The sequence below is a fragment of the Berghia stephanieae genome, chromosome 3 (genome assembly GCF_034508935.2).
Source record: "Berghia stephanieae isolate SIO BIC M18660-M18661 chromosome 3, UCSD_Bste_1.3, whole genome shotgun sequence".
Classification (NCBI taxonomy): domain Eukaryota; kingdom Metazoa; phylum Mollusca; class Gastropoda; order Nudibranchia; family Aeolidiidae; genus Berghia; species Berghia stephanieae.
This window is the reverse complement of record NC_088362.1, coordinates 41,440,494-41,452,993: the sequence shown is the minus strand read 5'-3', so window position 1 is coordinate 41,452,993 and position 12,500 is coordinate 41,440,494. Positions and strand designations below refer to the sequence as shown.

Genomic DNA, 12,500 nt, shown 5'->3' with positions numbered 1-12,500 from the left:
TTTCTTTTAAAATTCATCATTTTATAAGCAGTTACCTATTTTCACAAAAGTCAACGGAAGTGTCGCGTCGAAGAAACAAACATTGCGGCCAAGACGAGATTAGAAATAGATATTAGTTTAATTTAAACTGCGAACAAATAAATTTCATAGGGGAAATTTTTCTCTTGGGTCTATTCCACGGGAAGACTGGAATAAACCATGCGTCAGCCGCAAATTGAGCTAGGGCGAGGTGACTTGCTCAAGGCCACACAGCACAGCCAGCGGCGGGTGATCGAACTCGGTACCTTTCGGGTACGAAGCAAAGACCGTGTCGCTGAGCCACGCTGCCCCCAGTAGCTTAGTTGACACTACATTTCATTAATCAGGCGACAAACGTTTGTTGCTTTGTTTGTTGGTACGTTATAACCGGCTGGTGGATGATATGAGATTTACAGTGGAAACCATTTATAACAGGTCCGGTTATAACAGGGATCGGGTATAACAGGGATTTTTCAAATCCCCGTTTTTTTTATCTCTCTTTGTCTCTATTAAAAATTATCGGTTATAGCATGGCCTCACTTGAACCAAATCGGCTATAACAGAGACAATGCCTTTTCACACGGGAACAATCAAGAAGGAAAACTGCTAAATTTTAGGCCTTGTCGCACGGTGGGAACATAGATAACTCTCTCTCTCTCTCTCTCTCTCTCTCTCTCTCTCTCTCTCTCTCTCTCTCTCTCTCTTTCTCTCTCTCTCTCTCTCTCTCTCTCTCTCTCATCGTTGTAGTCGTCGTCATAGTAGTGGTAGTAATAGAAGTAGTGATAGTAGAAGTTGTAATAATAATAATAATAATAATAATAATAATAATAATAATAATAATAATAATAATAATAATAATAATAGTAGTAGTAGTAGTAGTAGTAGTAGTAGTAGTAGTAGTAGTAGTAGTAGTAGTATAGTAGTAGTAGTAGTAGTAGTAGTAGTAGTAGTAGTAGTAGTAGTAGTAGTGGTAGTAAAGTAGTAGTAGTAGTAGTAGTAGTAGTAGTAGTAGTAGTAGTAGTAGTAGTAGTAGTAGTAGTAGTAGTAGTAGTAGTAGTAGTAGTAGTAGTAGTAGTAGTAGTAGTGATCGTTTTTACCAATTAGAGGACATAAGAAGCTTTCTGGAAGACACTATCATCAGGAAGTCAAGACAGACTTCAATCAAGGATTTCTTTAAAAAACAATGACTATGATAAGGTCCCATTCAATTTCCCCTTTTAAATAATAACATTCTAAAATTATGTTAATTTTTTACAATTTTTGTCTGACTAAGGAGGGATAGAACCTTTGGGTGGGGGGCACATGCCTGGAGCCAACTGGTTCCCACTTGTCTTTTATTTCATTGATGAATAATAAAGTTTGAAATAAAAAAAAGGTAAAAAAAGAAGGAAAAAAAAGTTATATCTAGATCTATACATGTATTATAATTTACATTGCGCACAATCCCTGTCGCATGCAGACTTTTTTTTTTTGACAAGGGAGGTAATCGATGTATTAGATCACTTGAAAAAGTCATTTATGTGCTTATTTCCCTTGTATTTCTGATGTAACAGGGTTCGGCTTTAACAGGACTTTTGCTCTGGTCCCACCATTCCTGTTATATCAGGTTTCCACTGTATAACTAAACGCATAGCAATAATACGATTTTGGGCCCATAGGAGTGCGTCAAGTAATTAAATAAAGGCTAGTTGGCTTAATTAAAAGGCTAAAATATCTACATGAGTGTGGCAACCAGCAACTGATTAATGCTTTAGGTAATCTATTCGCGATGTGATGCTTATTATGGATACACTTTATCATTTATTCAATGCATTTCCATTAAATCAAGAAGTTTGATTTGTTCCCTCAGTTGGTCATATGGATAGAACTATCTTTCATTTCATACACTTCATTGTTATAATTTACGTAACACTTTCTAGCTAGGTACTCATTCAACCCCAGTCGAGTGGGGATAGTCTTTATGTAGTGTCTTACACTGACTTTACATCATAATTTTGTGTTTTAACCAGTTAACTGTCGAACTAAAGAAAAACTCGTATTGAAACATTTGGCCAGAAAAGTCTTCCTTCAAATATCCATCAATTTAAATGATCCTTGTCTTGACAAAAAAACTCTGAAACCTGGGACTTCGCGAATTCAAAGGTTTGAGAGTTTTTGCCAAGACGAGGGTCATTTAAATCGATTGATATTTGAAGGAATATTTTTCTGACCAAATGTTGAAATACGAGTTTTTCCATGGTTCATTTCCTCTAACAGCTTCAGACAATCCTTGTGAAAAGGGCTGGCATTACCACCGAGAGGGAAAGAAATGTCTCTGGATCTCCAACACCCGATTGCCTTGGATTGACGCTAACTCGGAGTGCCAGAAGTTTGGAGGACGACTGCTGACTATATTCAAGCCAATAACGCAACATTATGTTAACAGTGAGTCTGTTACCATATTATACTGACTAGATACTGATTATACTCAAGCCAATAACGCAACATTATGTTGACAGTGAGTCTGTTGCCATATTACACTGACTAGATACTGATTATACTCAAGCCAATAATGCAAGATTTCGTTGACAGTGAGTCTGTTGCCATATTATACTGACTAGATACTGACTATATTCAAGCCAATAACGCAACATTATGTTGACAGTGAGTCTGTTGCCATATTATACTGACTAGATACTGATTATACTCAAGCCAATAATGCAAGATTTCGTTGACAGTGAGTCTGTTGCCATATTATACTGACTATATGCTGACTATATACAAGCCAAAAACGCAATATTTTGTTGACAGTGAGGCTGTTACCATATAATTATGAATATTTCAATATTCAATCAACTATCTAAATTTAAAAAAAGGGGGAGGCGGGGAGGAACTGAGTAGTGCAGAGTAGAAAGTGAAATTAACAATATAATATATTATATTAGATTGTCATAACAGTTGAAACATTATAGGTACAAATGTATATATATATATATATATATATATATATATATATATATATAATATATATTATATATATATATATCATGTTTACTTGAAAAAGGCCAAAGGCCGAAACGTAGTTTCTTTTGTGTTGTTTCTTTATTTATGAGCTACATTTACTCCTTTTATCTCTCTCTTCACTAACACATTTAACCCAGAAAACTTTTACATTCTCTATAATATGCCCGCAACCTCTCGTCGAGTTTAATTTTTCTGAGTGGGTTGCGGGAGATGAAGATTAATAACTCGTTATCGTAGCACCCGCTGTTTATCTAGTCAAATTGTGTCGTAAACACCCCTACGCCTATTTAGGTCACAAAGTCCGGGTCACTTGCAAAGTGGGACAAAGACTGCCTATGAGAAACAAAACATTCGACGGTGATCACCTTTATACGTCAATTACAAAGTTAGCTCAATTAATCAAACTTGTTCCCTGACTGATATCAATTCTAAAGAGATGGAAAATTAAGTTAGCACAAAGAAAAAAAAAACTTATAGTGAGATGCAAGATTCGTCTATCATTACATAACGGACTCTTGGACTATGGAACGGCCGCTATCTCTATGCTGCCAAACTCTTAAAAAATACGTTTTTTACTCTTTAGCCAGAAACTCGTCCTTCATATTGTTCTCATGTTACGCACACCCATGAAATCACTTACCCACATTCTTTTAAACCCTTCATAGAAGATGGTTTTATCTCATTATACTCAGACCCTGACACGTACTTGCCCATTAAATGGCTACGTGATACCGGTTCTAGTCAGTCTCTTATTACTAAGAATGCCATCAATGGTATTTAAATTGTAATCCCTTGTGGTCAAACAATTATAAAAGGAATTGAGTCAGTCTAAAAAGTTATTCCTCTAGTCAAATTATATTTCATATTATACATGATCAGAAGTAAGGTTGTCGTTGGAGTGAGAGATAATTTGCCTATTGAAGGTACTAATTGGTAATGGCCTAGCTGGAAACTAGTGCGGGGCGGTCCTTGGCAAGCTTAAGGACCACGGTCCTACGGTACTTGGGAAATGAAGACCGCAAGGACCGGTCCTAGGACCGGTCCTTTTCGACATTGAACATTCCTGAGAGACTGTTGGAAATTCGAACCGGTTTGACCTTTGAGACCGTGGGATCGTTCATTCTTGAACCGTTAAAGACCGCTACACGATGAAAACCGTGGTCTACAGGAGTAAAACACACGGAGTAGTCACACTCATTTCAAATTGTAACCTAATTAGAGAAGAGGGGTGATGCCTTCTTTATTTGCTCACCGTACTTCATTGTTACTTCGATAATTTAATAAAATTTGAAATTTATCCCCATTAACGGAGATAATGGCATCGCCCAAGGCGTTGATCGAGTTGTTCGTGGCGTTGATACACACACGCAACTCCTACCCCCCCCCTCCCCCCCCCCCCCACACACACATTAGAGGGCAGCGAGCATTGAAGAGTAAGAGAGAGACGTGAAGTTATAATAAGAGGGGGTGGATGAGGTAATAAGAGGGGTCAATGGTGACTTTTCGCCAGATCTAACAAACTCAGCTACCCATTCATTGCTGAGTAGACAGGGATTCAGAAAAAAATCGACTGCACCCGGGATCGATCTCTGGCCCTTTGCGTATAAAGAGAGTGCTCTATCAACTGAGCTATCGGGGTCCCCAAATATTCTATTGGACTTTTTTAAAATTCAGACGTTATAATGGGTTTTTGTGGAAGAAGAAACTAATGAAACTCATATTATTTGATTAGTAAAAACACACAAGGAGAAATTTTAATATTGTGTATTTATTTGAAATGGAAACACTGCGATAGTGAAAGGAGTGGTGAGACAAGAGATGGACGTAAAAGAAAACAAAAAAATCGGATTTGCTACTTGCTGGTTCGACACACACACCACACACACACACACACACACTACACAAAACATCTTTAGTAGTCACATACATTCAAACAATAACACCATTGGAGAAGAGGGGTCAATTCCTTCACCATAGATCATTGTCATTGCGATCATTATGGTGTAGTAAATTTTGAAATTTAGCCGTTAATGGAATCGTCCAAGGCGTGCGCCTCCTTGTCCCCCCATCTCACTCACGAAAAAAGGGCGGTTTGCGGAGTGGAGGTTGGTTGTCTTTCTGCCGTTATGGCGTCTGTGTCTTTAGTGTATGGCCAAAGCGGGTTGGGTGAGCATTAATTAAGTGGGCATGGGTGGTGATTGGTATGCCGCGCTGAAGACGGTCTGGACCGGCGGTCCCACGTCTCTTTTAGCTGTGAACCAAACCGGTCCCATATGGGAAGATCGGCGGGGTCCTCACTTCTTATCACCTTTCAACTAGTGCGGGGCGGTCCTTGCAAGGACCAACGGTCTGCGGTCTGGCAGCATAGCCTACTACTTCCAGCGATTTGTTGCTTCGGTTGCTTTATCTTCCACAATCACCTCCTCCAACTTAATTAATCGCACCCACCCCCCTTTGCCATACACTGTCCTTCCTGACCACGGTCCTTGGCAAGCTTAAGGACCGTGGTCCTTAAGCTTGCCAAGGACCGCCCCGCACTAGTGATTGGTGGAAGATAGGCAACCGAAGCAACGAATCGCTGGGGAAGTAGTAGGCTATGGCGCGAGACCGTAGGACCGTGGTCCTTGCAAGGACCGCCCCGCACTAGTTGAAAGGTTATAAGAAGTGAGGACCGCCGCCGATCTTCCCCTATGGGACCGGTCTTCGGTTCACAGCTAAAAGACCGTGGGACCGCGGTCCAGACCGGTCTTCAGCGCGGCACTACTGGAAACCACATAAATTTCAGTAATACCTCAGGGAACATGACCAATAGCAACACAATGACCCCACCCATGACTATTCTAACCATAATGATTGTTTTCAGCTTTCATTCTCTATACCTGGGGAGAACTTTGAGACTCACATAATGGACACCCTCAGAAATGATCCACTCGGTGACAAGTATTACAAAACACCTTTAGGTGCAAATGAGAACAAAATACTACCAACTGACCAAAATTATTTTACAGACAATACAAATAAATTATTATATGATAAAGCACGCCTACCACCTTAATATTATTTTCAAGGAATTTTGATATGTAAATGGTATTTCTCCACTATAAAATAGTGGATTATTTTTTATATACATGATATGCCTATCACATTTCATTTAACCCTCAACGGGTTTCTTACCAGTAGTTCAATTTACCCTCATAAGGGTTCCTTTTCGATATCTTTATTTGACCCCTAGGGGTCCCCTCTTTGATTATTATTTTTCACTTAATCCTTGTTGGGTCTTCATTCATTTTTCCATTTCACCCTCACATGGGGTCTTTTCTCATTAGGGGAAAGGGGTGTCCTGCCCTGGTAATGGTTGCTGCTAGGACGTAACCCGAACGAATCCAGAGTTGACCGTACCTTCCCGGGTTGCTAGGTATTCTGAACACCTCTTCCATCCAATCAGGGGGTTTGAACCCGGCGCTATATAAGCGAGGCGCGGGAAACCAAAGGGAGTTCTTGTTTCGTCAAGCTGAACAGAATTCCGCCAAATAGCGATCGGGATTCATATTATTTTAATATTGTGGTGTTTCTCATTCGTGGATGTCAGTTGTATATGTAATTTAGTTTCCGTAATAAATGTATCGTGTTTGTAAATCTTGATCTCCATTCATTTTATCATAATCTGGCCGTGAAACACTGACCTTCTCATTCTTTCTCTTCCCTCTGATCAGGCTAGGCTCAGTGCAGTGGCCTAATCTCACTTCCGAGGGAACTTGTCAACGACTTCCCTGTCTATCCTTCCTAGTCTTTTCTTTTGTTGACATTTCGGGCTACCTGGCTCTACCGTATAAAAAAAAATTCACTGAAGTCCCAGGTTTGACAAGATGAGAGTCATTTTAATCGATTGATATTTGAGATTGAGTTTTCTGCCAACATTTTAAAAACGTGTTTTTGTTGTTTTTTTTTTTTTTTGTTTTTTTTTTTTTGTTTTTTTTTTGTTTTTGTTTTTTTGTTTTTTTTTTTTTTTTTTTTTTTGGGGGGGGGGGGGGTTTCAATTTTTTTTTCTTTATTAAAAAAAATGTTGTTGAGGGGGGGGGGGGGGGGGGGGCGAGTATGGTACTAGGCACTCCTTGACAAAGTATTAACATTGACACTTCTTGTTTTAAACATGGTACAAAACCAAAGGGCTAGAGCTCAGCTGATCGCTGGTTCGGGTACGTATGTAAGCAAGTACTATCAATATGTCTTATCAATTGATAATGATAATCTCATTTCATATCTCCCCATTTTTCAACGCCACAGAGCTCATACACAACGACAGGTTTTGGATCGGACTGTCTGACATTATGAAGGAAGGAGAGTTCCAATGGGTGAATGGCGCCAAGTTGGTATGTTAATGTTTGAAAATAACAACCAAAATAAATAAATAAAAACCAACTTCCTTTTGAATCTCAGCTTGGTGGCCTAGTTGTATGACGCTCGATTTCTGACCAGAGTTCTCTGGCTCGAGTCCTCATTTGAGCGCCACAATTTTCAGTCCTTGTAATAGGCTCTTTACTCACATTCTTCCATCGAATGCAGGTGAAAATTGAAAATAAAATAATATTCTTCTTCTTATTATTATTACTATTATCATTATTATTATTATTATTATTAGCATTATTATTATTAGTAGTAGTAGTAGTAGTAGTAGTAGTAGTAGTAGTAGTAGTAGTAGTAGTAGTAGTAGTAGTAGTAGTAGTAGTAGTAGTAGTAGTAGTAGTAGTAGTAGTAGTAGTAGTAGTAGTAGTAGTAGTTGTTGTTGTTGTTGTACATTCAAGCGCTAACTCCTCGGGACATACAAAAACGTTCGAGGAAACCGTAGTTCGAGGTTCAGTGTGGCTCAGTGGTATGGTCTTTGCTTTGCACCCAAAAGATACCTTGTTCGAATATGCACCGTGTATGTTTGTGTGTGTGTGTGTGTGTGTGTGTGTGTGTGTGTGTGTGTCGGATATACATATATACCAGTATCTGAGGGCACACCAATCCCGAAGACAGGCCAAGGAAGTTTAACACGGAGAAATCTGACGCCATTTATGTATTTATCATATCAAAAAAAGATTTCAAACCCTTCACATGCTGGAATGTGATGAGGAATTCCAGCCAGACATCATTGCATCAGCTTGGCACACAACATTAAATTAATTTTGAGCTTTTATATAGCGCAATATCCACTAAACGTGCTCAAAGCGCTTTACAAGGGGTCCCTGGTCAACAGCAACACATAACATGTAGGACGAGACATGACGCCTGTTAGGCGATATTACAAATTTTTGGGACAGAAACAACGCTGTTAACGGCCAGGTACTCATTTTACACCTGAGTACGGTGAGAGAATGTGAGTAAAGAGCCTTCTCCAAGGACTCAACTATGCGCCGAGCGAGGCTCGAACCCAGGACCTTCCGATCCGAAAGCGAGTATCATACCACTAGACCACATAGACGCACAAGACCAGAGAGACGGCCATTCCGGCTAAGAACCTAGGGTTCGAAAAGTTAAGCTCCGCAAAAAAAAACAAAAAAACAACAAATAATGTGGCTATGTTTAAGTGCTCAATGATACCATAAAAACAATCATCTGTAAATACGTACATTAATATACTTAATAAAACAGAATAAATCAGAGTCACATTTATTGTCAAATATAAGTTGGACTGGAACTTGTTTTTTATTCATTACTTATTTTATTGTGAAGGTTATATCATTAGACAGCTATTAGAGCTATTAATAAATGCTGTTTATTATTATCATTTATTTTGTAACTTGGAATTCACAGGATTTTCATACCTCTAATATAATAAAATAAATTAATAGGACGATTCTACGGGTGTAAAAGCTAACTGCCTGTGTAAAACGCACGAGTGGTCTTGCATTATCACTTACTTTTTTTGTTCAATAAAACTTAATCTCCACCTTGAACACGCATTAATTAAAATACTCTCGAACCAATGCAAAGTGTTATCTATTTACAACAATATTAAAACAAGCCCATATTTGCATTCGGTATTCAGACCTGACATCTTAAACGTCTATGATAATATGGAGGTGAATGAGGATAAATCGCCTTTTATACTTGAACCAATTATTCTCCTTCGTCTCTTTCAGACTGGCTACACTCACTGGGCTGGAGGACAGCCAGACGTTTATAAGCTGCACGGGAAGGAGGTGAATGAGGATTGCGTTATGATCGATAATGAGAAGTATTGGAATGATGTCGCCTGCTCTGATATGAATGCCAGGTTTATTTGTGAAAAAACTGGTGGGTAAATATGAGCAGATGTTAATATAATAGCATGAAATATTTTTAATGATTAGTTTACCTTCATGATGATGATGATGATGATGATGATGATGATGATGATGATGATGATGATGATGATGATGATGATGATGATAATAAAAATAATACTAATAATATATAGAAAAACCAAACATGAGCTCAAATTGTTTCAAGTTGTCAGCATTAGCGCCTTACCTGTTTTTGTAGGTAATAAATTTCTCCTTGTCAATTATTAGGCGACCACGTTTTATAACGACATTCGGTCTGGCTTGTATTGGTGCTGGAAATTGAATTCTTATTCAAAAATAAGAAACATGTTTAGGCGTCTATCTATGTGGTCTTGTAGTATGATACTCGCTTTCGGATCGGAAGGTCCTGGGTTCGAGCCTCGCTCAATGCATAGTTGATCTTTACTCACATTCTCTCACATTACCCAGGTGTAAAATAAGTACATTGCGTTCAAAGTGTTGTCTGTCCAAAAATAAATATTGGTATATCGCCTAACATGCGTCATGTCTTGTTCTAAATGTTACATGATGCTCTTAGTCAGGGGCCCTTTGTAACGCGCTTTGAGCATGTTAAATGGATATTGCGCTATACAATAGCCCAAGTTTGTTTGTTTTAAAATTTTAATTAAGTGGAATAATTACAGTGTCTTGTCGTGCATACACCCGAAATTTCAAATGTCTTATCCTTTATATGTACATTTTTTTGGTATCCGCTTCATTCCGACATGACGCCTAGTTGAGACTTTAAGGCACATAATTTGTCAGTTGCTTCATGACATACAATCGAGTACTGTTTCCTCGAACTTATCCGAATGTCCCAATTGTTGTCCTTTTTTGTACTTATACACGACATCCTCGAACTACGGTTTGCTCGAACTTCTTGCATGTCCCGAGAAGTTTGAGGAAACCATGCTTGGGTGTAGAAAAATAATTCCTCATCCCATTGGGGTCTAATCCAAGGGAATTCTGGAATAACCCAGACGATAGCCGCATTTGCAAACTGAGCTAGAGCGAGGTGACTAGTACAATGCCTTATAGGGCAGCGGGCATTCAAACTCAGTACCTTTCGGGTACGAAAAGAAGACCGTACCACTGAGCCACACTGCCCCGGTAGACCAATCTGACAAATTAATCTCTTTGACAACAGGTCCCGAGACACCAGGAGGGAATTGGGGAGTGACTCCTCCACCCGCATGTGAAGAAGGCTATACTTTAGTGGATGAGCATTGTTATGGTAAGTAATAATTTTATTTGAAGGGTGTTGTCGGTGGAATTAGTAGTCTTGTGGTGGTGGTGGTGGTGGTGATAATGATGACGATGATGATGATGATGATGATGATGATGATGATGATGATGATGATGATGATGATGATGATGATGATGATGTATTCCAACTCCAGCCATTATTTCCGAGATGATATAAAGATAGAAATGAGTAGGCACAAAGGAAATTAAAAGAAATGTGGATTCCGGTCTTAAAAATAATTTTTTTTGGACCAAAGTGGTATCGTATCTGTGTGGACAATATGAATATACTATAAAAAGTGTTACCCTAAGGCGTCCAACTGGTATATTATGTCGTGATGAAACAGAGCAGGTGAATAGACATCTAGATAACCACGCCTCTCGGACAGTCGTCACAATGTAAAAACAATGATTGGCAAACATAGCAAACTACTTCTCGAACCCCCAGGTTTGAGAGTTTTTGCTAAGATGAGGGTCATTTAAATCGATCGATATTTTTGAAAGTCGAGTTTTCTGGCCAAATTTTTAATACATGTTTTTCCTGACTGCTGCAGTTAACTGATTAAAGGGTATTGTGTATTACCAATCAAGGTAGGACTTTCCATTGTCTTCTTTTTTTTTGGACATACTGGCAATGTTGCTGTGAGACTCAATGTCAGACAGAGGAAAACAGAAAAACACAAAAATCCCTTTTTTACTCTCAGATTATAATTTTGCAAAAGCAGCCAATTATCCAAAATTTTCGTTTTTTCAAATTTGTACATGAACACTATTTGAAAAAATGCCATTTTTTATGTCTTATTTACAGATATTGATGAATGTTCGTTCAACAATGGAGGGTGTGACCAACTCTGCATCAATAATAAAGGATCGTTTGAATGCAAGTGTATGTTTGACTATTATTTGAATGGGACACAATGTGTTCTCGAGGACTCAATCATTGGATGACGTCATGGCTACTAAACACCTTGCTTTCTTATATTGACAACACTTTATTTTTCATTTTGACCAGAAAACGATTAGTATCTTCTATCCCTTATGTCTGTTTTCCTAGTAGTTTTCTGTCTTTGTCTTGGAATGGGATTACTTGCTTTTATCATGACCCTTGACGAAGTCCTTGGCTGAGAGGGAAACAGTTTATAATTTAATGTATAGTATTAGTTTTGGGAGGTGATATTTTTGTCCTTGTAAGTCATCCTTCTGTTAAGTGCTGATCGTTATGTTTTTTCTAATATATCTTACATATTTCTTTTAGTGGAACCCTGTGGTTGTTTATGGATGAGACTTTGTGCTGATTTCAAACTGAGTACACTTGTTCCCTATTTGAACCAAATTTACCTTTGTCTTACTTTTATGGGTGCTTTAATTGTAATTCTCTAATTTCTTTTTTACTATTCCATTTTCATCCTTTTTTACTGGCGCTGAAATGACCAAAATGTGTGGCAAGCTCTAGAAACCCCTTAAGACAAAACAAAACAAAAAATCAGAAACGTTTACCTCCATTATTATCATCATGGTAATAATGGAGGTAAACATTTCTGGGTTTTTTTGTTTTGTTTCGTTTTGTTTTAAGGGTTTTCTAGAGCTTGCAACCCATTTTGGTCAAAAAGTTTAAAACCTGACATCTATGAAGTCTCAGCTTTGACACGTCTTGACAATTTGAAGTTATCTTTATCGATTGACACTTGAACTAAAAGTTTTCTGGGCAAAATGAAGAGGGAGAAACGTTTCCACAGTGAATGGCACTATTGACCTGGCTATCGAATACGTTGATTTTTCAGTTTCTGAAAGGAGAACAAAAATGTTAGAGTTCAGCTGATCTCGGGTTCTAATCATTTAGCGAGAAGAGTTTGGGCACAGTGATGAGTGGAAGTATTAATTCTCTGTATATCTTTTCACCGTCTCGTATTTTCAAATTGCATGTGT

General features: G+C 38.4%; 2 protein-coding genes across 2 annotated transcripts in view; one reads left to right on the top strand and one right to left on the bottom strand.

The window, feature by feature from the left end:
- The window catches only part of LOC144967741 (chromatin assembly factor 1 subunit B-like), a 29,248-nt gene extending 26,177 nt beyond the window's left edge, over positions 1-3,071 (bottom strand). The window contains exon 1 of the mRNA XM_078905325.1: positions 3,053-3,071. The gene's annotated coding sequence lies outside the window, so the exon portion shown is untranslated. The remainder of the gene's footprint in view (positions 1-3,052) is intronic.
- Positions 1-12,500, top strand: part of LOC144967743 (lectin BRA-3-like) — a 13,176-nt gene that overhangs the window by 533 nt on the left and 143 nt on the right. Inside the window, exons 2-6 of the mRNA XM_078905328.1 lie at positions 2,275-2,442; positions 7,306-7,391; positions 9,147-9,300; positions 10,477-10,563; positions 11,383-12,500. The exon at positions 11,383-12,500 is cut by the window's right edge and continues 143 nt beyond it. Of these exons, the coding sequence (XP_078761454.1) occupies positions 2,275-2,442; positions 7,306-7,391; positions 9,147-9,300; positions 10,477-10,563; positions 11,383-11,522 (635 nt within the window). The 3' untranslated portion in view covers positions 11,523-12,500. The remainder of the gene's footprint in view (positions 1-2,274; positions 2,443-7,305; positions 7,392-9,146; positions 9,301-10,476; positions 10,564-11,382) is intronic.